Here is a 26,006-nt window from a genome sequence, read left to right on the forward strand (position 1 = left end):
GGCTCTGGCAAGATGCCTTCCAACAACGGTGGGACAACATCGACGTTTACGCCTTTCCCCCGTTCTGTCTGATGAGGAGGGTGCTCAACAAGACCAGAACATTGGTCAATCTTTCGATGACCCTGATAGCGGAGAATGCTTTCCGGACCTTCTGCAACTCCTAACGGAGCTACCGAGAGAGCTCCCTCCATGGCACAATCTACTCAAACAACCACATGCCAACATCTTCCACAAAGCCGTAGCTTCGCTACGACTTCACGCTTGGAGACTCTCCAGCATCTCCTCGCTGAAAGAGGATTTTCGCAACAAGTTGCAGTCAGGATGTCTGGACATCTGCGAAAGTCATCCGCAGCTGTCTACCAGGCAAAGTGGAAAGTCTTCTGTGGTTGGTGTCGTGGAAGGGGTATCTCTCCACTCGATGCCACTATTCCAACAATAGTGGAGTTCCTCGTGTACTTGTGGGAAGAAATGCGCCTTTCAGTCTCGGCAGTGAAAGGCTATCGCTCAGCTTTAAGTCTAGTCTTCAGGCTCAAAGGAATGGACATTTCTTCTTCGCTGGAACTTTCCCTACTCATACGAAGTTATGAACTTACCTGTCCTCAGTCGGAAGTGAGACCTCCTCCATGGAACGTGGTTCGAGTTCTCAGGTCTCTTAAGAGACCTCCCTATGAACCATTACGCCAGGCTTCAGATCGCCACCTAACCTGGAAGATGGTGTTCCTACTAGCTTTGGCTTCGGCCAAGCGTGTTAGTGAACTTCATGGTGTCTCGTATGACATCGCCCATTCAAGGGGATGGGGTGAGGTAACGTTCAGATTCGTCCCTGAGTTCATTGCTAAGACTCAGAATCCTGGAGTAGCGGATCCTCGATTCGACTCCTTCCGGATTTCTAGTCTCCGTTCTGTAACAGATGACCCAGACCATCTACTATGCCCAGTAAGGAGTTTGAGGCTATATCTTAAAAGAACAGCTGCAGTTCGTCTTCATGTGCCAGCCTTATTCGTTAGCACTGGGAGGACTAAGAGGAGGGTCACCAAGAACACCATCTCGTCATGGATTCGTAGGGTGATTCATCTGTCCCTAAATCCAGATCCTCCATCACGTCGCCCTAGAACGCATGATGTCAGGGGCATAGCTACATCCCTGGCCTTCAAAAAGAAGTTTTCAGTGACGCAGGTCCTTCAAGCTGGGGTGTGGAAGCGTCAGACAACCTTCACAGCCCACTACCTGCAAGACGTGACCTACAGGAGGCTCGATACGTTTTCTATCGGCCCTGTGGTGGCTGCACAACAGCTGGTTTAAAAAACCTCAGGCTCCTTATTGGACAAGTAGCAGAAGGTTGAGGGCATTGTTACCCGGTTTTAGTCTGCATGAATGAAAAGGTTTGACTGGCCCTTATTCTTTTCTTCATCATCCCCTCTCTTGGGGAAAGCAGCATCGTGGGTTCTCTGCATAGCTGACCTCAATCCACTCCAGGTAAATCATGTTTCCTTGTGTTCCTAGTTTCAAGTTAATACTGTCACGTCCCCATACCCTGACGAGGTGGTATTGGGAGAGTCCTAGTCTACAAGTTTCCATCTAAAGAACTTCAGATCAACTTCTTAGGACGAGTTAAACTTCGTTATGCCTTCACACACAGCTTGCGTAGGCCGCAGTCCTTGCGTAGCAAAGTTCTAGCGAGGTGCAGGGACTCCTTTTCTCTTGGGTGCTGACACACTCAAATAACGAGCCTCCGGGCAAAGCCAAAAAAGCCAGTACTGGCTGGGACGTCCACCCTTCCTAATGGGTGAGTCACCCCTATTAGATAGCGTGGTTTGTATGTCAGTTACGGAACAAATGACAAATTCATAGATAGTTTGTATTTTTCCTAACTATACAAACCTTAGCTATTTAATCAGACTTGCCCGCCAGCCTTTTCCCCCTTGAAGTCGTACCTCCAAGCAAAGTGAGCTCAAGCACAGGTGTGTGTGTGAGGGGTGGGGGGAGGGGGTAGCAAGCTACCCTCCCCTACCCCCGCAAACTAGCAGTGTCGGTAGTAAACCCTCGTTAAATTTTAGTGGCTCGTCATTTCAGCTACGCCGAAAGTAATACCCCTATTAAATAGCTAAGGTTTGTATAGTTGGGAAAAATACAAATTATCTACGAATTTGTCATTTTAAGTTGATAATTCTAGCATTTTATTAATTTTGAGTTTATAGTTCTAACATTTTATTGATTTTGAGTTGATAATTCTAACATTTATGGTGGTCAGTGGGCTAAGCCATATGCTCTAGGTAAATTAAGGATTGTAGCTACTATACTAAAGTACTGTATAGAAATTAATTTACAGTATTTATTTTATGTAAGTGAAGTTGTACATGTTTTACAAATGTTACCAACACAGTTTTTCTATGAGCCTAAGTTCATTGATTAATTTATAGGATTTATGCCACATTAAGGTGCTTTGCTGTATGTAGAATAGCTGGCTATATACATACTGTACTCTTACATTTTTAAATAAAGCATTTCTATCTTGAAGTAGTTTTAATGATATTTCTTCTCATAGGGCTATTGCATATTAAGGCTTTTGTTGAAGTAAATTATTTACAGGCACAGCTCTGTAGCTCAAAATTATTATTAATTGCATTTTAACGATAAGCATTGTAGATGAGCTTGAAAAATAACAAGTAAAGCCCTTACTGTAGTTTATATTTGCTCTCTTCTGTTCTATTCTTTGCAAAAATTCCATGCTTTAAAAATTTGCTACTTTTTCTTTCCTGCTTTTGGTTCCAAAAGGACTCAACTGGATGGGTAAGTTTGGCAAAGGACAACTTATGTAGCTTCGTGCCATATTCATCTTCTCGTGTGAAAAATCTATAATTAAGGGTGGTTCTTTTTTCTTAGTTCCACTTTAATAACCTCCTTATTTTTTAACAGTGTAGCTGTTCAGGAATTTTGTTGGATGTGGTATTTTTCTTAATACAGTAGATTAGTTGCATCAAATTGTAATTGTTCCTTCATGAATACAAACCCTCGTTCTTTACATAGGAGAATGATAGTAATTAAGCTGGAATGCGGCCATTAAGACTTTAGTAACAATGTGTCAGCGGGGGATTACTGCCCCCCGGGACACTCACTGATAAATCACTTTGATTTCAGCGGCTGGTGTGAACAAACGTTCTCACCTTGCTCTGGATTTACTTGTTATTATTAAACTTTTCTTTTTCTCTTTAGGTTTGTATGTTGTGTTTTTTGGTGAGGTATGCCGGACATGTAATCTTGCACTGGCGTATCGGGGTGGCACGTTCATTTTTAAGCCGGAGACTGACTCTCACCTTTGCCCTTTGTGTAGAGGGCACTCCTGCATGCAGGCATTCCCTTGCAATGAGTGTTGGGAGTAGCCATCCTCCCATTGGGAGTTGTATGATAGGAGAAGTCCAAAAGGGATTCTTTGCCTTCGGGGTCTTAATCAAAGTTGAAAAAGTCACAACATTTCTCCCTCTCCCCTGGTACTCTTCTATCTGGCTCTCCTCCTCCAGTTGGAAATATCTTCTTGTTTGTTTAGATATGCCACTATAGTTATGTTGTTGCTTATCAACACCAACGAGTGACCTGAAAGGAGTGTTTGAAATTGTTAGAGGACAAGAAATGTTGTCTTTAACTCTAGGAGGTTGATGTGGCATTGTCGATCTAATTCAGACCACAGTCCAACACCAACCGACATTTCATAGGGAGGTGGTTCTCTTCCAGAGAATTTTTAACAGTCGGACCAAAACAGGTTTACCCATTCTACAAAAAACTGTCTTGTTACCCAGGCTTTCACATTAGCCATTCACATCACTGGAAGCTTCTCCTTCGGTACTTTGCTGGACGTGAAGGGTTGAGGACTCTCTGAATGATGCACCAGTAGGTATTTAACCTTACAATCCCCACCGGCATTATCACAGAGTGCAAGGGTAAGCCTGTCCTTCATAGGCTTATGCCCGGATAGCTTCTTCTCTTCTGCTGTGATATAGGTCCGACGAGGCATTTATTTTAAAAAGAGCCCAGTTTCATCACAGTTTAAGACTTACTGGAGACTCAACTCATCAAATTTCTTAACAAAAGCTTTGTCAGCTTTCGTGCTCGAGCTGGCAGCCTCTCCAAGCCGCACCACCGAATGAATGCCAGTTCATCTCCTGAATTTTTCAAACCACCCGCGTGAATCCTTAAACTCTGGGTTTGCCTGTTGCATTGTCCCATCTTCTGCGTTGTCTTCGGTCTGAGCATGCACGAGATCTCCAAAAAGGACACTGACCTCGTGTCAGGTTACCGTCTCGTTGATCACGTCTTCAGTGATTTCATTGTTCTTAATCCAGAAGAGAAGTAGTATCTCGATCTCATGATGGATGTGGCTTCTCTTACTAGAAAGGAAAGTCATGCCCTTAGAAGGTGTTGCTGCTTTGATGGCTTTCATTTGCTTAAGGATGGTGCCTATCGTTGACGAATTGCGGCCATGCTCCTTAGAAATTACACTCAACCGCATGCCACCGTCATACTTATTATCTCCAGCTTCGTCTCCATAGAAACCATCCTCCTCTTCTTTCCTTGAACGTCAGCAACATTCTTGGGACCCATGGATGTAGAAATATGGGTTGAATAAAGCAACATGAAAACTAAAAGTACTAAATCAAAATCACCAACACGAATTCAGTCTGAATGATATCGGATGCTGAAATGAAATGGTCGATGGACGCCGCCAGATGCATGATGGGAAAGATGCGGAACAATAGGGGAGCAGCATCTTATGGTGGTAACTATTATCAGGGTAGGGAGATGAGCAATGGGAGAGCAGGCGATGGTGGCGAGTTTGAAGTCAGATGTGTGGCATGCAAATTTTAAAATTATCGGCTGCCGCACGAATTTCATTTCATATCCTGAGAATTTTTTTGTAATATTGAGGCAAAAAAAAACTTTCGTAAAATAAGTTTTTCGTATCTATACGTTTCACTGTACAGTATCCGTTTTATCTAGGCAGTTGCTACTTTTGTATCTTACTGCTCTCAATACCAGCTTCATAAGCCAGTGGATCACTGAAATATTCTGTAATTTTTCTAACTCTTCTTTAATTTTTACTTCATTTGTATACAGTAAATCCTTTTTGGCAAGCCCTAAAAGAATAGAAAATAATTGGAATCGTTGTAATGTTACGCTAATTTATAATAGCGTAATCATAATGGTAACATATGGGCTGTATCCATCTTTCTGGTCTTTTTATTGCTATAGTTTTTGCTTATAGTATATTAACTTTCACATCTTCTTTCCTAGGAACTCCCTTTACTCATTCGTTGTTTTCCTTGGTGGCTACCAACATATGTTTATATTTGATCTATTTGATATACTGTACTACCACTGTCTTCATCCTAGATCTTGTATTAAAGTGTGAAAATATCACCAGTTCATTGAGACATTGTGCATATTTTGGCACTTAGACATACTTTTTTTTTTTTATATGCACATCACCTTGTGGAAAATAAAACCTTCATTTTACCTTTGTGGTGCGGAGTAGCTATTGCTAAATGCATTTTGCCCCCTCTGACTGGCCCTCAGCAGTATGTCACTCATTCACTCATCAGTCCCTTTGGCATTTTCTGCCTAGTTGACAACCAATTCAACCTTATCTGTTTGTAATTTTTACCTTAAATTAAGAACAAGCTCTTTAGGCCAAGCTGTATGAAATTAGAAGTATGGTGATAATATTGCAAAACTATTATATATCCTCTTCATTTTAGCTATTCCAAATGTGTTCTTGCTTCCCGCTGTTGTCTTGAGAATACAAACAAAATTATCCTTTCTTTCATGTCTGCATTTGTTTCTTCAAGATTCCTGTCATCTTTATCCTGATGTTCATGTATTTTAGGTATTCACTAAATGTACTAATCATTCTTCATTCTTTTTCTAATTTTTTTTTATATCGTAACTACGTTTATTATTCCTCTTTAACCTTTAAGCCAGTGGTTTGAGTTTGATACAGTATTTAGCGCATGTTGTATTCAGCTGCTTGATAAGTGTTCACATTTTACATGACATACTTATTTAGTTAAAGCAAGGTCTTCTGACTATGAATAACTATTGGTGTTGGTAAAGCATGTATAAAGCTCATACAAGGATGTATATTATAGTTATTGTTTAATGTTATAATGGTTTGTAAGTAAATAGAATGAAATCCTGTGTCCAAATATTTATTAATCTATAATTGTGAAGCACATGACATACTGCACTGAATTTACTGGGTCAGGCTGTAAGCCATTTATCATAGATGTTTGTAACTACAGAATTATATATTTTATTAATACCAATAATTTTATCAAAGTTTTATGTGCTTTAATATATTTCATCAATTGCAGCAAGCCCCGGTAAGCAAACCGGAAGGCCGCACCACAGCGACATTGATCCCTGGCGATGGGGTGGGCCCAGAGCTCTGTCAGGTTGTCATTGATGTCTTCCAGAGTGCTGGGGTACCTGTCGACTTTGAGGAGCATTATCTAACTGAGCTTTATTCCAAGAGGTCTGAAAGTTTAGATGATGTTGTCCAGAGTATCAAGAGGAATGGGATATGTTTGAAGGGCATTTTAGCTACTCCAGACCATAGCTCTGATGGAGAACTCAAAACCTTGAATATGAAACTCAGGTAATATCTGTTATTTTATCGATATCTATTGGTGTTTTTCTTTTTGTTGGTATCTCTCATAGTTGAAGATAAGTATCACACATTAACTTGAGGTAATTTATGTTCTAGTAGATGGAAGGTAGAAATGTGTAGAACTTTTATTTAGATTGGTTTTCTTTTTAGGTTTTTTTGTGGTGGGTATATCAAGAATTGCTTTGATTTAATTTTAAATAAAATGGCTTTGTACAATTTTAGAATTTAAGCAGAGAGATTGAAGCTCAATAGAAAAAGTTATTTACTGTAATGCATTAGTTCATATTTTTTTGTTATTTTAAATATTTTTTTTTTTTTTTGTATTGTTAATTTACATGTATATTTGATCCTCCAACTTTACGGATATTAATAACATTACCTTAGGATAACTTATCTAGTCCTGAATCCCAAAAACCTCCCAAATTATTACCATATTAGCAACCCTGATACCTGCTATTCTGTCCTGTTGTTGATAATACTGACGGCTGGAATGATAGCTCAGACTATTCTTTAATCGGTTTACATTGCAGCAACGGTCGAATAACAACTGTTGCTCCTTCTTGAATTTCAATTTCCCATGAGAGTCTTTTCAACAGATTTTTGCCATGGTTCCTGCAAGCATTTGTGTGTTTGGGGTGCCTTGTATACCAACTCCAGTGTTAATGGCGCTTTGTTTATATTGTTTGATTGTCATTAGTCTGGTAATTCTATTTGTACAACCCATGGAATTTTGAGCTCTCAAGAATTACTGATAATTCACCTTCCAATTCTGTCAGACGCCATCAGGGATTAGGACAGTCATTACAGGATTCGCATAAGTTTTAAGGAAAATTGGGAAAATGCTCCTATGTAGAGGTGAGGGTTTTAATCATTTTTCCCTCGGGAATTGTGTTGCTATTGGCAAAAAATGAATGGCTTTGTAGTTTGATAATCATAAGTCATTGCAGCAGGAAGCGTTTTCAAAGATTAAAGTCCATAGTTAATGGGGAATTTTTGGTCATGAACTTTTCCGGTAATTGTTGGGTGTTCAGACCTATGCTTTCCCCTACCCCCTCCCCATTCAACCGCTTGTTTTTTCCTATAATTTCAATGGTTATGTGGTTAATTGTTAGTCTTGGGGATTTGGGATCCTCTATGACAAAGGTTCGATCCTTCACAACGCTAGCTTGAGAATCATTTCTTCAGATATTTCTTATTTATTATGCCGTGTAGATTTGGGATCCTCTATGATATAGATTTGATCCGTCACCACGCTAGCTCGAAAATCTTTTCAGCAGATATTTTGCTTATGTTGTTAAGTATTCATTGACTGGAAAGTTTGGATTTATCTTTATTATGAATGCTAATAATCAATCTCTTTCGGCTCCCTGTCAGGTATTGGTCGACGGTACCTAAGTTATAGGTCCGATAATACATAAGGTAAAGGTACGACTGAGTGCCCCTCTTGTGAACCCTGACATGGGGTAGGCCTAGGGGGGGATGCCTGATGGTAAATTACCTACCAATTCCCTTGTGTTCTATTAATGGTGCCATAGAGCTCCAAGGTGGGGATAGTGTGTTTTTTTTATTATATTACTATTAGACCTAAGAAAGTAGAAGGACTGGGAAGTACTCTTTTTAGGTCTGTTGGAATGGACGATGAGGTTAGAAAGATTTTGTGAATTATCAGAAGGTCCAGTTCCCCTCTTCTTTGTTTTCAGAAGGGATCTTCTCAGAAATTCCCTTTTCAATCGCTTATTAGTTATGTTTGTATTTATGCTCAATAGATACTTTGATCCAATGTATTAGAAATGATGATGTAATAGGACCATGAAATCAATCCTTAAACTAAGTAAAAGTAGTAAAGATCATTTATGGCTCAGTACAGTAGTAATGTGCTGGACACATTATCGCCATAAGTACGTCCCTCGTAGGTTCAATTCTCAATGGAATAATTATTTTTTTTATGTTCTAAGGGGCTTTATATTAATCGGGAATACAGCGAGTGTTTCTCTTAATTAAAATGGTAGGTGGGTTGCATTTAAGCAGTTAATCTCATATTTGTATGATTGATCTTTTTTCAGAGTACAGTAGTAACTAATATAAATAATATAGTTTCAAGTCCAGTCACAATGCCAGATAGATTGGTCATACTGTATTAACACAAGTCTTTTGTTTGCCTGTTCAACAGGAGACATCACTGCTAGTTTGATCTCTGAAGTTTTTCAGATTCAACTTCGTGATTAGGACGATAATTACCTTTCTGGTCTTAGCGGTCATTACATCTTGAGCTATGGTAATTAGTGTTTGTCTCTTGGCGACTTGGTCCTTAGGTCCGCTGGTTCAGCAATACAGGTTGTCAGATAGGAGACTATTTTCTTCCCTTTATGGGGTTAAATATTTTGTATTTCCGAGCTTGGTTTAGGATGTCATTCTCATGGTTTGGGTCGTTGGGTCCTAGTTTGACGTGGTTGAGTGATGGGATTGTTAGGTTATGTTCAAACCTAATTGTTGTTATCTATTTCAGAGCCAAACAGAGGTCAGTCGGATTTTACCTTTAGAACGATGAGTAGTGCTGTTGCTTGGTGAAGGAAGGAACTTTGAGCTGCGTTGTCTATACTTCCAGCGTCGCATAGCACCACACTAGCAAACTTACAAGGCGTTTTCATTGTCAAGCGAATTACTGCCTTCCGTTGCCAGATGTCGCTTGGTAACAGCTCCTCTGGGAGCCAGGCGGCAGATTTTCTCAGTCTGTGTTGGCAACCTCGGGTGGCGTATGCTGTAACTGCAAGTCGTTTAACGCTGCAAGATTCGGTCAGTCTAGGCGCTCAGATGTTCTCGGTCTGGGCTGGCAACCTTGGGTGTCATATGCTGTAATTCCAAGTTGTTTAACACTACGAAATTAGGTCTGTCTAGGTGCTCAAATGTTCTTGGTGAATTCCAAGTTGTTTAACACTCCGAATTTAGGTCTGTCTAGGCGCTCAGATGTTCTTGGCCTGTGTTGTTAACCTGTGGTGACATTTGTTGTAACTCCAAGTCGATTAATGCTACGAGATTTGGTCAGCCTTTAGACTCTCACTCGGTTGTTTAAGTTACATACTATCTGACCCTCCCTTTTTGGTGACAGAGTCTTTTCTGTGAGCCGACAGGTAGTTTACTGGTCGGTGTTGTCAACCTTTGCTAGCATTTGTAATAGGTCCTCCCTCTAAGTTGCCTAACACAGATGATTTTGATCAGTCTTACGTTCAGCGTTGCCAATAGATTTCCAGAAGTCGAGCATTTGACATATCTTACTCGGTCTTGGCTATGTCACCATCTAATTTTTTTCCCAGTTTCTCGTTATCAGCAGTCGCACGAGACAGCGGCAATTAGTTGTGTTGATTTTTTGGGGGTCGAAACATTGGGAATGATTGTACTGATTCGTCTTCCCCCCGATGTCTTTTTTTGACAGGCTCATCAGATGCTCATTCCGTAGGCTTGAGGTGTCTCCTACCCTTCCACTTGGTGGGAATGAGTCATCTCTTCCTTTTTCCTTCCACTTGGTGACCGAAAAGTCACCATGTAGCTGAAGCGACACTGGTTGTTGGTCGGGGATGGCTCCTTGGGATGCATTATCACCTTGTCTTTCTAACCCCCCTTTTTTGGGGGGAGGTCCCCCTTAATTCTGAACCAAGTGGTTAAGATACCGCACATGTAGGCTACTCAGGGTAGGCTGTCATTTTGCGAGACTGTTGGGTGTCTAGATTAGGTGGGTTTATTTCCCCGCTTGGCTCAGGGTATGTTCACTTTTTGAGTGACCTTTCTGCCTACGATAGCTAGTGTATGCTTTATATCTAATAGATCAAGCGTTCACATATTGCATGTATACTGGAACATTCCTTCTTGAGCAGACTCTTGGCTACAAGCCTTGAGAGAAGTGTTTGGGAGTATTATCTTTTACCTATGGTCTCTCGCTCTCGTAATATTACACTTAATTCAGGGTTTGCTGATTAGGATTCCTGAAACTTTCAGATGAATTGTCTGTGGGATTCAGAATTCAGTTATGGGGAAAATACATTTTGCTTTAGGTTTGTATATTTTTCTTCTCTTGAATACAAGATTACGATCAGGCATTCGGCTCGGTTTAGAGTAAACAACAAGAATTCAGGCATGCTAGTGTGAAGCACTTGTATTTCCTTAGTAAAAAAACTTGGATCTTAGCTCCTCCCTTGTACAGTGACATCACTAGCATTACCATGGCAGGAGTTTGATCCCACATAGGGATCGAGTGTTTTTCTTTCGTTTTCTTCTCTTTCTTCTCTCGCATTAAGTTTTCTTGAAAAGCTTTTGCATAGATTTGTTTATGTGGGCTTTAGTTCGTGCTTTGATTTTATCTGTTCAGGAAGGTACAGGTAGTCATCGACTTACGACATATGGGACTTATGGCTGTTCGACTTTACAACAATTTTTTCGGGTGATGACGCCACAAGTCTATCGAAAATACTATGCTAATAGGACAAGTATTTCCTTGGAAATAATCTATTTATTGTGTAAAAAATAAAGTGATTCATCTTGGTAAATTTGCATTTTCTCTTATTGATAATATACAGTATCCGTTTTCAGTAAAAAGTACGTAAGAAAAGTTTTAATATCTGTCGAGTTCATATCATATGTCTGGTGACATTATTACTGGCGGAAAGTGAGAGGGCAATAGAGCGATATCCTTCCAATAGGCTAACGATTAGTATTAGTATTCCCATTATAGAAATATCAAGTAACGATACAAAGTATTTTGTGGGTCTATCGGTTGTTATGAGTACTAATTAGCATAAATTTGACTCTGCGCTAGTTTTATTTAAGCTCTAATAAAAGATTGATAATCATCTAAAAGTACACTAATATGACAATTAGCTTCTTCAAAATAATATATTTCCTTTGACAATGTAAATGAAATACATTTGCTCAGTAAGTTAGTACAGTATTTTCTTTCTTCAACCAAAAATATGACGTCACAACCCTACAAAGAATGACTTGCAAAATATGTAAATCCCTTTTCTTTTTTCTTGCAAGAAATGAAAGAAAATGCTAACTTACCGAACAAAATTATTTCATTTTCATAATGTAAAAGGAAATATGTTTATTTTCAAGAAAATATTTATCCTGTTAGTGTACTTTCTTTAGATAAATATATATCTATTATCAGAAATAAAATAAAAACTAGCGCAGTGTCAAATTTACTCTAAGAAGTACTCATAACAACCGATAAAGATCCACAAAATACTTTGAATTGTTACTTAATTTTTCTATAATGGGAATATTAATACTAATTGTTAGCCTATTGGAAGGAAATCACTGTATTGGCCGGTCGCTTTTCGCTGGTAATATGACGTCACCAGGCATATATGAACTCGAGATATATTAAAACTTTTCTTAATGTACTTTTTACTGAAAACTGATACTGTATATTATCAATAAAAGAAAGTTAAAATTTACCAAGATAAATCAGTTTATTTTTGATATGAGAAAATAGATTATTTACAAGGAAATATTTGCCCTATTATCGTAGTATTTCCGATAGACTTGTGACGTCATCACCCTTAAAAAATTGTCGTAAAGTCAAATAGTCACAAGTCACATATGTCATGAGTCGACGACTACCTGTATTGTCTTTATAAAAATACAAAGAAAAATTTAAATTCTCGTATCTCAAAACTATACTTCAAGGGAGGCGATAGAATTTGAAAAACAATAATTTTCAGGATAAATTGCCCTGGCGTTGCAAAACCGAAGGTCAGAGGCAAAAATCCTTTGCAGTTTGGAGATGTCTTAAGTCACCTTATTAAGTGGTGTGAATATCAGAGTATTTTCCTTAGAAAACGGCATTAGCCGGCTGGCTCCCCTTAAGAAAGAACCGTTCAGTTGCCGAAGTCTTGAAGGCTGGTGTCCGGAAGAGACAGATTACCTTTGTAACACACTATCTTCTGGATTGCACTAAAAGATCCCTGGATATATTCTCCATAGGCCCTGTGGTGGCTTCCCAGTAAGTGTTGTATCAAGCCATGTTGCTTTTCAGGATAGAAGCATTGTGTCTAAGATAGCATTCACATCATGTTTTTAGGTTCAAGAGTGAGGATGGCTGGCCTTTCCTCTTTCCTTCTTTCTCTTTCTTATGATTAGGTAGTGTAACATTATGGAGCTGGAACAGACACTGATGCAAGTGAGTACACTAGTAACGGGTAGTCATTTTACTAAGAGTAAAAGTGTAGAATCCCCACACTTCTTTAGAGGAGTAGTGTGACATATAAGGCAACTCCATTACTTGTATATGCCTTAAAGGGAACTTTCTTCCCATTGAAGATAGGTTCTCGTATGAAAAATTTCCTAAGCTATGATGCATTAGGTCATTCATCACTGGGTCACATGATTCTTTCTTCTGATCTCTCCAGACTGAGCATTCCTCCTGCCTAAGATGACTCCCCTACTAAAGGATGATGGTTTGTATTTGTGTAGGAACTAATCATTAATTTTAAAAGTAATTTGTATTTTTCCTAACTTTACAAACCCAAGTCCTTTAGATTTCACTTCATGCTCTATCCACCCTGCAAATCATAGGCAGAATCTGAATGGAGGCTCAATGTGCTGGCAGACCCCGTCCACCAGTGATACTGGGATCCAGTAGCTACAACCTTGATAGATTTTCATAGGTCATTACCAGCTCTCACCAGAATCTACCCCTACTAAAGGACTTGGGTTTGTATAGCTAGAAAAAATACAAATTACTTTTGAAATTTGATATTTCTTGTGTTTTTCCAGACATTTCAATTGATGTGAACTTTAAAAACTAATATTATTGTAAAGTATACCTTTTTCTTCCAGAGATGAGCTTGATTTGTATGCAAATGTTGTTCATGTACAGTCACTCGCTGGTCTAAATGTCCGTCACAAGAATGTTGACATGATTGTTATTCGTGAGCAGACTGAAGGAGAGTATTCAGCTCTTGAACATGAAAGTGTAACTGGAGTTGTGGAGTGCTTGAAGATCATGACTCGTGAGAAGTGTCGAAGGATTGCTAAATTTGCATTTGATTATGCTACCAGGAATAACCGTAAGAGAGTTACTGCTGTACATAAAGCAAATATTATGAAGCTTGGAGATGGTCTGTTTCTCAAACAGTGCGAAGAGGTAAGTTATTTCTTTAAACAATATTTTTGGATCTACACCCCATATACTGTACTACCTTCTATATGTTTCATCACAAACCTCTCACTGATATAATTGCCTAACTTCCATTGTTCCTCATCCTTTACACCATTCCTTACTTGTATTCTAAAGGAAATTGTCTGCGGTGTGGTTGGCAGTAGTGGTCATGTGCTCATTTGAACTTTATTCCCAGCTAGGGAACAAGATCATTGCTGATATGAGGCTTAACCCTTTTTTTGCCTTTGCAAGGTTGTCAGGGTTATCTGCAGTGCAGTTGGATTTTACTTGAATAAATCTTGGGAACTATTCTTTTAAATTTACCTTGGTAGGAGTCAAACCAAAAGGTCAGTGCAATGAAGATTCAACAGCTTAAGTCAAGGTCTCAGTACCCATAGGGATCTGATGTATGTTTATAAAGCACTCCACCATGTGAGAAAGGAAAATTTTGTAGTTGTAGGCTTGCCAATGGTTTCAAACTTTTGTACTGCATTCCCCTTGTACGTTGAGAAAAGTTTTTATTTTTGCTGCTGTATGTAAATTTGGTATCAGAGGGTTACTATGACTTGAGGCAATTGTTGAGCATGATTTGAGGTTTATCTATTTTTATCACCCACTGTTACTCCAGTTTAGTTTCTTGTTAACCGAGTTTTAATTCTGGGTTGTTTTCTATTTCACTGCTATGATTATCAAGTAGGACCTGAAGCTTCTTAAAGTAATCCTTTAAAATTGTTTTTTCAGGGACTGAAACCATATTTGAGTGAAGGTCACCCAAAATTCAAGTGCTTTTGCAAATCTTGATTCTTTTAAAGTGACATGTCTTTAGTGGTGCTGGAATGACCATTTAATTGCTAACAAGGTAATTGGTCTAATACAGGTGATACAAGGGGGAACCCCATCCACTCCCCTGTCCCAGAAAAGCCACTTGTTTTTGGCCGCATCTGGTATAAGACATACCTTAGTGCTCCTATCTCAACTGTTGAAACTTTATTTGCATTAATTGTGATAAATTTTGTTTTTTAGCTTTGTGAGTGCTCTCGCTGTTAAGCAGAAGTATCCCGAAAGTTAAGCATGTGGTAAAGAGAATTTTGTTTCTTTGGGGATACAAACCTTTGAAATCCCAGGTGTTGTGTACCCTTGTTAAGGGGAGACTGTAAGCTCGGCAATCCCCTTCCCCTTTGGAGTGTTGTTCTCACTCTTCCAATCAGGTGAGTTTTTCCAGTGCTTTCCCTATGACAAAACCCCCAGTGTAGTGTTTGTGTAGCGGCATAGGAAGCTTTTGTAGATTCCTCCTCAGAGGGAGAGCAGTCACTTTTGGTTACCAGACAAACCAGATCGGCCGGCGAGAGATCTTGAATCTCCGTAATGCGTTGGTGAAGGGTCGCATTCATCAACTCTACTTCTCCTCAGATTTGACCACCAGCAACGTCATTGCCCTACAGCCAGGCATTGGCAAAGGACTTAGCCCTTCAGGCAGAAGATCAGGCCATGCTGGAGAAGAGCACTCTTCAAGAGGTCGACAATGGCTCCCCAGGCTTCTTCAGTCAACTTTTTCTTGTAGAAAAGGCGTCTGGAGACCAGTCATAAACCTCACAGCCCTAAATGAGTTTGTTATACAAACCTCGTTCAAGATGGAAACTCCAAGCACAGTTAGGGAGGCAATTAGGCCATTAGATATCATGATGACAATTGTTTGATTGACTTAAAGGATGGGTACTTACAGATCTCAATCCATCCTGACTCCAGAAAGTACCTCCATTTTGTCATAGCGAGCAGATTGCACCAATTCAAAGTTCTTGTCTTTGGTCTCTCAAGAGCTTTGCAAGTTTGCACCAGAATTTTTTACTCTGGTATCACTATGGGACATGCCAGTGGCATTCGTCATCTGTGTTACTTGAGTGATTGGTTGATTTTGGCAGACTCGGAGGAAGACTTTCTGCTCCACTGAGACAAGCATCTTTTGTTCTGTCGTAATTAGGGGATTATTATGATTATTACCTCTGCCAACGATGTTAGTAGGAAGTTATGTTTTACTCCCTGTTTGAGTGTTTGATTTTGTGTGTGTGTTTGTGAACATTTTCATGGCCACAATTTTAATTGTAGAGTAATGAAACTTGCAGGGATTAACTGTTATGTGAAAGGTTGGAAATGATTAAATTTTGTAAGGTCAAGGTCACGATCAAGCAAAATGTCCAATTTACGTAATCAGCTATAAGATTGAATATTGTTGTCACAGAGGCTTCAAACTTGGTTCATATTTGAGTTTATGAAAATCCACCCCAATTAATACATGTTTAGATCAAAGGTCAAGGTCGAGAAATAAGCGGTTGCAGCGGACGTCTGGGCTCTACTGAGTGCCTCTAGTTATTATTATTAGTTTGTTCCAACACAGAAACTTACCTCGAACTACTTTCTTAGGAGTTACCTGGAATCTCCTCTCAACCGTAGAGAGTTTTGTGTAGTCTACCCTACTTCCGTTTTCTGTGGGGGCTAACCCAGGCGTAAGGAGAACGTGCCCTGAGGGTAGTCCTGAGCTAGGTCGCCGTTAGCTTGGGTCTCGCTCATCAGTAAGTTCTCTGGTCGCGTCGTGATACCATCACGCCGCTCTCCATTCTCTTGCGACCCTTTGTGTCCCCGACTCGTGTGTCCCACGTGGTTACCGTGTAGTGTGTCTGTGCTCTCCCTTGTGTTCTCGCGCGTTTGCGTATTTCCCTTGTGTTTCCCAAGTGTTTTCCTTATCCCTTCCCTTCGTGCCTGTGTCTTGTGGTTGTGTTGTGATGGAGCAGACCCGCCGTTGTCTTGGGCCTAGAGCCGGGAAGTCGTGTGGAGCGTTCCTATCCAAGCCGGAGGTGGACCCGCATTCCCTTTGCTCTTCCTGTAGGGGTAGTGTGTGTTCTCCGACGGATACGTGCTCGGAGTGTGTTAGCTGGAATGAAATCCAGTGGGTGCGTTATAGCACAAAGAAGAAGAAATCCTCTTAACGATCCCCCAGGAAGGCAAGCATCTCTTCGCCATTGCCGTCGCCAGGTGGACAATCTGACGGGGCTTCTGTCCCTTCTTCACGAGGTAAGTCTGTTGCGGGGAAGGTGCCGATGGCTCTTCCCCAAGAGTCTAATATACATGATGTGGGGGTTGCTGGATCGTCACAAGCTAGTGGGGAGCCTGATAGTGCTTTGTCTGGGGGTCTTGGAGACTCTGCCCTTGTGATTGGGGGGCACGTCTCCTCCGATGACCCCATGTGGAGTAACACTGTTCCTGTCTCTTCGCCTGCGTCTTGGGCCTGTGTTTCAGGTACTTCAGCAGCTGATAGCGTCCAGGATAGGTTGGACTCGACGGTAGGGGAGCCCTTCGGGTGGAAGCTCCCGAAAACGCCAGGTAGGTCCCCGTTGCGGATGGAGGATGGCCTAGATTCCTGGTTCCCCAGCGTGGTGCGACCGACCTCCTTTCCAGCTCCTCTGACGGCGGTTCCTGACTCGTTTTTACAACCCTCGACCTCTGGAACTCAACAGATCGCGAAGACCTCCGTTGCCCCCGCTCCCGTCCGTCGGTCAGGTTATGCAGTATCGTCGGGATCTTCGGACGACGGCTCTTCGGTCGGTGAAGCGAGGAGGCGGCGCCGGCGGAGGAGGGAGAGATCCAGGAGCAGGGGCTCCCGCTCAAGGTATAGTAGAAGACGATCCAGGTCACCGAGGAGGAAGTACAGGAAGAGTAGGTCCCCCAATGGTGAATGGGTCTTCGTTCCCCGCAGGAGCGAGTTTCAGCGTTCTCCAAGCCGCCGGTCCAGAGACTATTCTCCACGGAGACCCTCGGCCAGCCACAAGTATGACCCTCGCAAGGAACAGAGTGAGAAGGCCTCTCCAGGTAGGCGTAAGGCCGCGAAGCTTCTGGCTCAACCCGCCCAGCGGGGGGAGCCGCGCTTTCGGAGGGACTGCCTGGTCGGGTCAGCACAGCTGACTCGGCCCTTGGACTCGCAGGAACGGCTTCCTCCGTCGGGCCAGCCCACGGAAGCCGCGTCCTCGTCCTCCAAAGACATTTTACGGACGGTAGTCCTCGCCGACACGGCGATTCCCGTCCCGACACCCGGGCCTAATGCGGAAGTTCCCGTCGACGCAGACCGTTACCACCGTAGGGAGGTGCTCGTTGAGCCTGAGCCACGACGACCGATGGGAGTGCCCGTTGACCCGGCACCTCGGAATCAGGTAGAGGGTATTGCTGACGACAGGGAAGGTTCCCCAACCGAGGACTCGGCATATCGTAGGGTGATAAGCCTTATACGCAGACATCACCGGATCGAAGAACCTGTTCCAGCCGAAGAGGACTCCTGGCGGTCCAGCCTAAATCGGCTGATGGAGGCCCCCGTGCAGCAGAAACCCTCCCTGGCGCTGCCTGTGGCCAGGGATTTGGTCCTGGGCCGTGCTCACGTAGACAAGATTGTGGCGGGCAATGCCGAAGCCCCCAAGTCACAGAGTTCCTCAAAGTTACTACAGGGACTCAGGTCCCAGAGTAAGTTTTATGTCCCAGAAGAACAGCGACTGGGAGCCTGCAAAATAGAGTCTTCCCTAGAAGTATTGAGCCAGGGTGCCCCAGAAGACAGAGCCGCATCAGCCCCGATTTGTTTTTCACAGTCGGAGGCTGCAATGATGGAGGAAATGTCCAAAGACTTGGTCCACGTCGCCTCCTGGTTGGACTGGTGGGCCTCCACTCTGGTAGGTGTGCAAGCCACCTACGACTTGACAGACCCGGCGAAACAAGACCTCCTGAAGGAACTCATCATCTCCGGGGGAAAGACCTTGAAGTTCCTAACTTATCAGTCTCTTGCCCTGTCAGCCAACTGGGTACTTCGGAAAAGGGATACGATCTTGGCCAAGCTTTCCCGGAAGATCCCTGACAGGGAAGCAAGGGCTTTGAGGAGCCTACCTGTGTGGGGTGACTCCCTGTTTCCGTTGAAACAGTTGGAGGAGCTCATGGAAAAGGTCTCGAAGAGGAAGGATGTGAGCACACCCAGACCCCACCCCGTGAGGAGACCCGCTTACAGGAGGTCAACGTCGGATGGACCCTCTACTTCTCATGCCTCTCCTAGCCTGACGAGGAGAGACGCCCCATCTACCTCTTGGGCTCAACCACCACTGCCCCCCCGTAGAGGAGCCCCAGCAGCGTCTGCCTCTTTTAGGATGGCATACTCAGCGTCCAGGTGAGGGCGTTCAGGCCGCTCCTCCAGGAGGAGATAGAGTGGGAGGCCCCCTACTCCTGCCCAAGCCTCAGGTTGGGGGATGCCTCAGACAATATTGGCAAGCATGGAGGGCTCACGGTGCTGAGCCCTGGACAGTATCCGTACTGAAAGAAGGGTACAGACTCCCGTTCTTAACGGAACCTCCACCTTCGATTCCAGCCAGTCTGGCGGATTGGCTGGCACCCAAGGACCCATTGAAGAGGGCAGCCCTTCAGGAAGAAGTTTCCACTATGATGGAGAAAGGTGCAATGGAAGTGGTCCTACATCCGGGCCCAGGCTTCTACAGCCGACTTTTTCTGGTGGAAAAGGCGACAGGGGGATGGAGACCGGTGATAGACCTGTCAGCCCTCAACAAGTTTGTTTGCAAGACGGACTTCAAAATGGACACCCCGAAGTCGGTCTTGCAGTCCTTGAGGGAAGGGGACTACATGATGACCATAGACCTCAAAGACGCATACTTTCAAATCCCGGTCCACCCCTCAAGCAGGAAGTTTCTCCGGGTGAAGTGGGGTGCCCAGATCCTACAGTTCAAGACTCTCTGCTTCGGTTTGTCAACAGCTCCCCAGGTATTCACGAGAGTCTTCACGACAGTTTCGGTGAGGGCTCACGAGAGGGGTATTCGCCTCATTCGATACCTGGACGACTGGTTGCTCCTTTCCTCCTCAGAGGGAGTTTTGAAGGAGCAAGGTGTAAAGCTACTTCAATTCTGCAAGGATCTGGGTATCACGATCAACCGGGAAAAATCGAATCTGTCGCCCTCCACCAGGATGACCTACTTGGGGATGACACTGGACTCCCGACTTGTGAAGGCCATTCCGTCAGAGGACCGGGTGAACAACCTGGAACGGATCCTCCTGCCTTTCCTTTCGAGACAACCCAGGAGAGCCAAAGACTGGCAAAGGCTGATAGGGCATCTAGTGTCCTTAGAGAAACTCGTTCCCCAAGGGAGGCTCAGGCTCAGGAGCATCCAATGGAACCTGAAGGGTCTCTGGAACCAAGTAGACTCGCCCTACAAATTAATCCCCGTTCTGCCGGAGACAATACCCTCCCTGGAGTGGTAGCAGTGTCGGTCGAATACTCTCAAGGGGATGCCCTTAGCAACCGAGCCTCCCGAGATGCTTCTGTTCACAGACGCCTCCAAAGAGGGGTGGGGAGCACATCTCCTCAACGAGACGATGAGAGGAACCTGGACGGACGAGGAGAAAGGGCAACACATCAACATCCTGGAGTTGAAGGCAGTCCGAGAAGATTGCCTACAGTTCGTCGATCTTCTAAGGGGAAACACGGTGGTGTTGATGTGCGACAACGCCACAGTAGTCGCGTACATAAAGAAACACGGAGGACTAAAATCAAAGGAGTTGTGCGATCTCGCTCTGGAGATCCTCGATTGGGCAGAGTCGAACCAGTTAGTGATTTCAGCAAGGTTCATTCCAGGCAAAAAGAACGTCCTAGCCGACAGCCTCAGCAGGATGGGACAAATAGTGGGAACAGATTGGTCCCTCCTCCCAGAAGTAGCCAGACTCATCATTCAAAAATGGGGATCGCCGGTGATGGATCTCTTTGCAACCAGGCTGAACGCACAACTCCCCGTGTTTTTTCTCCTGTCCCAGACCCAAAGACGGCCTTGGAAGATGCTTTTCAGCACAAATGGGATAACCTCGACGTGTACGCTTTTCCCCCCTTCACATTGATCAGGCAAGTGCTCAACAGAGTACGGACGGCCCGAAACTTAAAGATGACTTTGGTAGCGCCCTGGTGGCCGGAGAGGGAGTGGTTCTCGGATCTAAAGGACCTGGCATGTCTTCCTCCGTGGCCTCTACCCGACAGGCCAGATCTTCTACAGCAGCCACACTTTCTAAGGTTCCACGACAATCCTCAGTCTCTACGCCTTCACGCCTGGAGACTATCGAGCGGCTCCTGAGGAAGGAAGGATATTCAACAGGAACTGCAGAAAAGATGTCACGTTATCTCAGACGGTCTTCAGCAGCGGTCTACCAAGCAAAATGGGCCACTTTTACGAAATGGTGTGCCTCAAAGGACATCAAGCCTCTCAAAGCTTTGGTCCCAGATATCGCGGATTTTCTAGTGCATCTCAGAGACGAAGTGGGCATGTCAATTCCGGCTATCAAAGGGGTCCGTACAGCCTTGGGCCAAGTCTTCCTACTGAAGGGCATCGACCTGGGCACCTCTAGGCACATTTCTATGCTCATCAGGAGCTTCGAACAAGATTGCCCTCCTCAGGCCTCCAGGGTGCTGCAGTGGGTCTTGGCAAGGGTATTGAAAATGTTAAGTGGTCCCCCGTTCGAACCCCTGAAGGATTTAGTAGACAGGGATCTCACTCTCAAGACGGTCTTCTTGTTGGCCTTGGCCTCTGCTAAGAGAGTAGGAAAGATCCATGGGTTGTCTTACAACATCTCTCATTCGAAGGGGTGGAGAGAAATCTCCCTCAAGTTTGTCCCTTCTTTCGTGGCAAAAACTCAGAATCCAGCGGTCTGGGATCCGAAGTTCGAGGGATTTTCAATGCCGGCCATTCCTAAGGCAGGGAATCCAGAAGATTTGAAGTTGTGCCCCGTCCGTGCCGTTAGAAGAGAGGACTGCCCATCTCCGCCCTGGTATCAAAAATCTTTTCGTCTCCACGGGTGTTACGAAAAAGCAGGTATCTAAGAATACCATCTCCTTTTGGCTGAGACGGGTTATTGTCAGAGCCTATAATGAGGAGGGACTGCCCCTGCCAGGTACTCCCAGGCCCCATGACATTAGGGGTCTAAGTACTTCTCTAGCTTTTGAGAGGAACATGGTGGTGGGCCAGATCCTTCGAGCAGGCACCTGGTCGAATCAGTCGACCTTCACAGCACATTATCTCAAGGATTACTCGAGGAGATCTTTAGACGGTTTTTCTATTGGGACAGTCATCTCCGCACTCCAAGCGATTTAACGGTGAAGCCCCAGGTACAATCGCGGATAACAAAACCAAGAGACACAGGTTCGTTCCTTTTCACCCTAGTCCCCGTTTTCCCATCCTTGCTCGGAGATAACCCCACATACAAACCAAAGAAGACACGTCTCTACAACTTCGTCACAGGACTCAGCATCATGGAATTTTTTAAAGGGTGAGTACTTAGACACTAACATGAGCTCTTTGTGTAGTTTTCCCTACCTTTCGTTTTCCGTTATATTTTGCAACCTAGTTCACATCTAGGTTACGGGACGTCCGGTTAGCTTGGTCTGAAGTTCAAGAAGATATTCCCACCTCCTAAAGTGTAAGTCTCCTAAGAAAGTAGTTCGAGGTAAGTGTCTGTGTTGGAACAAATCACAAATTTTAAGTACTGTAATTTGTATTTTTCCTAACATACTTACCGAGAACTACTTTCGGGTAATGGCCCTCCCTACCTTCCCCGAGTGCCTTACTGACCTTTAAGACCTTTTGTACCATCCAGGAACTTACTGAGGAGCGAGACCCAAGCTAACTCCGACCTAGCTCAGGACTACCCTCAGGGCACGTTCTCCTTACGCCTGAGTTAGTCCCCACAGAAAACGGAAGTAGGGTAGACTACACAAAACTCTGGTCGGTTGAGAGGAGATTCCAGGTAACTCCTAAGAAAGTAGTTCTCGGTAAGTATGTTAGGAAAAATACAAATTACTTAAAATTTGTGATTTTATTTTTATTATTATTATTATTATTATTATTATTATTATTATTATTATTATTATTATTATCAGCTAAGCTACAACCCTAGTTGGAAAAGCAAGATAATATAAGCCTAAGGGTTCCAACAGGGAAAAATAACCCAGTGAGGAAAGGAAACAAGGAAATAAACAAACTAAAAGGGAATTAATGAACAATTAAAAAAAATATTTTAAGAACAGTAATACTGTATTAAAATAGATCTTCCATATATAAACTATAAAAACTTCATAAAAACCCAAGAGGAAGAGAAAGGAGATAAATTAGTGTACTCTCAAGCAAGAGAATTACCCCAGGACAGTAGAAGACCATGGTATAGAGGCTATGGCACTACCCAAAACTAGAGAACAGTGGTTTGATTTTGGAGTGTCCTTCTCTTAGAAGAGGTGCTTACCATAGCTAAAGAATCCATTCTACCCTTGCCAAGAAGAAATTAGCCACTGAACAATTACAGTGCAGTAGTTAGTCTCTTGAGTGAAAAAAAATATTTGGTTATTTCAGTGTTGTCAGGTGTATGAGGACAGAGGACAATGTGGAAAGAATAGGCCAGACTGTGCGGTGTATGTGTAGGCAAAGGGAAATGAGCCGTAACCAGAGAGAAGGATCCAATGTAGAACTGTCTGGCCAATCAAAGGACCCAATAACTGTAGCAATAGTATCTCAATGGGTGGCTGGTGCCGAGGCCAACCTACTACCTACATTGTAGTGAATCAAAAGAAGTCGATCCTAGTGCCCAAACAGACTTTGTCTTGGTATGGACATTGACATGGTTGTAGGAAAAGTCTTCCCATTTTGGGACAGACTGATACACTTCCAAGAGGTAGCTCTCCCTTTCTTTTAACAGCCCCATTTGCCAGCACAGCTTTAGCTGACATTGCTGGGACAACTAGTCTCCTTGGAATGTCTCATTCTGAACTGTCTACTCCACCTGTGGTCCCTTCAGTGGAAGCTTAAGAGACACTGGTCACAAGGCAGCAACCCTCCTCTGTCATTAGTTTTAATAGGGGATAGTTCAAGACTCAATCTGGAATGGTTGGTGGATGAGACAAACTGAAGAGGAAAGCTCTGCTTACGATCAGTAGTAAAAAGTTATTACTCAGCCTTGAGCCCGGTTTTTAGATTAAACGGAGTTATTTCCTTTTCGGCAGAACTCACTATGCTCATACAGAGTGTTGAGCAGGCTTGAAGTTGAAAATTGCTTGCTGGTCCATGGACTGGAGGAGAGGTGTGATGTTAAGCAGAAGGAATACTCTGCTAGGATATCTTCCTTGAGGCCAGGAGGGTGAGCAACACCAGTAGACATTTCAGAGGGAGGCGCTTCTCTTGTCCTTAATCCAAAGGAGAAGCAGTCTCGCCATCTCATCATGGACATGGCTCCTCTTGCTGGTAAAAAGTCATGCCATTATATGGTGTTGCTGCTTTGATGGCTTCCTTCTGTTTAAGGATGGTGCCTATTGTCGACTGATTTCGGCCATACCCACCTTGAAGGCATGCCAGCATCATTCTTCTTCACTATCTCCAACCTCATCTCCATAGAAAGCATCCTATTCTTCTTTCCCTGAACATCAACAACATTTTTGAGACCCATGGCTAATAATGTACAAGTTGTGAAAGGCAACACGATACAGTACAGTATAGTAAATAAAAGTACTAAAGTGAAATCAACTTGATACCGATGTGAACGATAGCGCTGCTGAAACGAAATGGTGGAGGAACTTGCATATGTAGATGCGTGATGGGATAGATGCTGACCAGTAGGAGAGCAGGATCTTACAGTGGTAACTAGCATCATAGTAGGGAGATAACCAATGGGAGATCGGGACGATGGTGGCAAGTTTACAGTTTGGCAGTGCAAATTTTAAAATTGTTGTCGGCGGCCAGGCCAATCATGTACTGTATCTCGTTTCGTATCATGAAATTTTTTTGCATTTTTTTTTGTATTGTGAAATTGTTGCATAAAGAAACTTTTGTATCAAGAGGCTACACTTACTGGTAGTCTTCAAAATAAGTCTATTTGGATGTATGTCGAACTTACAAAGTAAAGTTTCCCGTAGGTTTATTATGCTGGGTCATGATTTGGTAATTATTTAAGTCTTATTTCATCAATATTTTCTTACCGTATATTATTATTTCATTTGTGTGTTTCATAGGATATCATATGCTCTATTAAGGCCCGGATCACCTCCAAACACAAAAATATTAATTAAAAAAAACTATTTTACAGTACTTAGTGACTAGATATTTTCAGGGTACAGTTATATGACCTTTGCCAACACTATATGAGCATAAGAACTCAATATGTATGTTCTTTGTCCGTCCGTCATTCCGTATTTATGTCCGTCGTCACATGTGAATTGCGGTCTTATTGTTTTTTTCAGACTTCCCGTTTTTACATGGAAATAATCAAATATCATATAAACAACTTGTAATTGAGCTTACCCCAAAATCTCAAACAGATCAAAATATAAATAAATAAGTAGATGAATATCCATGACATCACGCTGAATTTTTTTTTTTAATTAAAGTCTCTCTAGCGATATTAATTATCACTATATAAAAAAGCTCAATTACACATTAAATACAAAACATAAGTTAACACATGTAGTTTCAAAATGATTAAATTATTTTCCAAGTATTAGCAAATATTTGAAGTGGAAAAAGATAGTTTTGAGTAATCACGCCTCAAAATTTTCAGTAACATGCGTGAACCTTTTATGGCACGATATTTTGGTTAATGATGCTATGATTGGTATTCTTTTTGCATGTGACTTCCTAAACAGTTATATATCAATAATATATTTAATGTCTTGCTTTATTGTTATGAATGAAAATAATCTCTCTCTCTCTCTCTCTCTCTCTCTCTCTCTCTCTCTCTCTCTCTCTCTCTCTCTCTCTCTCTCTCTCTCTCTCTCTCTCTCTCAGTTTTGTATCTGTGTGCCGGTAAGTGATTACACTTTTGTGATCCTATAAATATCATGATTTAACGCGGATAACAAAAGGCTATCGAGTGCAATATAGCTACAAGTTTTCGTGAATAGTCAGTGATTAGTTTGAGGTCGGAGAAGTGGGATAAAACGTCGGCTTAGAATAGTTATCTTGTGAATTACTAAAAATCTAATCAAGATGGCTATGTACAACACGGGCAAGGCTTGGAGAGACATCGCTGGACTCGGCAAAAATAAATTCCATGAGTTGGCGAAACAGGAGCTCGACCGTCTGATAACAGAGGTCACTAGTAACGTCAACCAATGTGATGGAAAAATATTCGCAGACA

The 26,006-nt window shown here is 42.7% G+C and overlaps 1 protein-coding gene across 2 annotated transcripts in view; it reads left to right on the top strand.

The window, feature by feature from the left end:
* Idh3b (isocitrate dehydrogenase [NAD] subunit beta, mitochondrial) overlaps positions 1–26,006 on the top strand; it is a 68,350-nt gene that overhangs the window by 14,756 nt on the left and 27,588 nt on the right. For both annotated transcript variants that reach the window (XM_068388912.1, XM_068388905.1), the window contains exons 3-4: positions 6,366–6,649; positions 13,496–13,802. In XM_068388912.1, coding sequence (XP_068245013.1) covers positions 6,366–6,649; positions 13,496–13,802 — 591 coding nt within the window. The remainder of the gene's footprint in view (positions 1–6,365; positions 6,650–13,495; positions 13,803–26,006) is intronic.

The sequence above is a fragment of the Palaemon carinicauda genome, chromosome 1 (assembly GCF_036898095.1).
Source record: "Palaemon carinicauda isolate YSFRI2023 chromosome 1, ASM3689809v2, whole genome shotgun sequence".
Taxonomy (NCBI): Eukaryota; Metazoa; Arthropoda; class Malacostraca; order Decapoda; family Palaemonidae; genus Palaemon; species Palaemon carinicauda.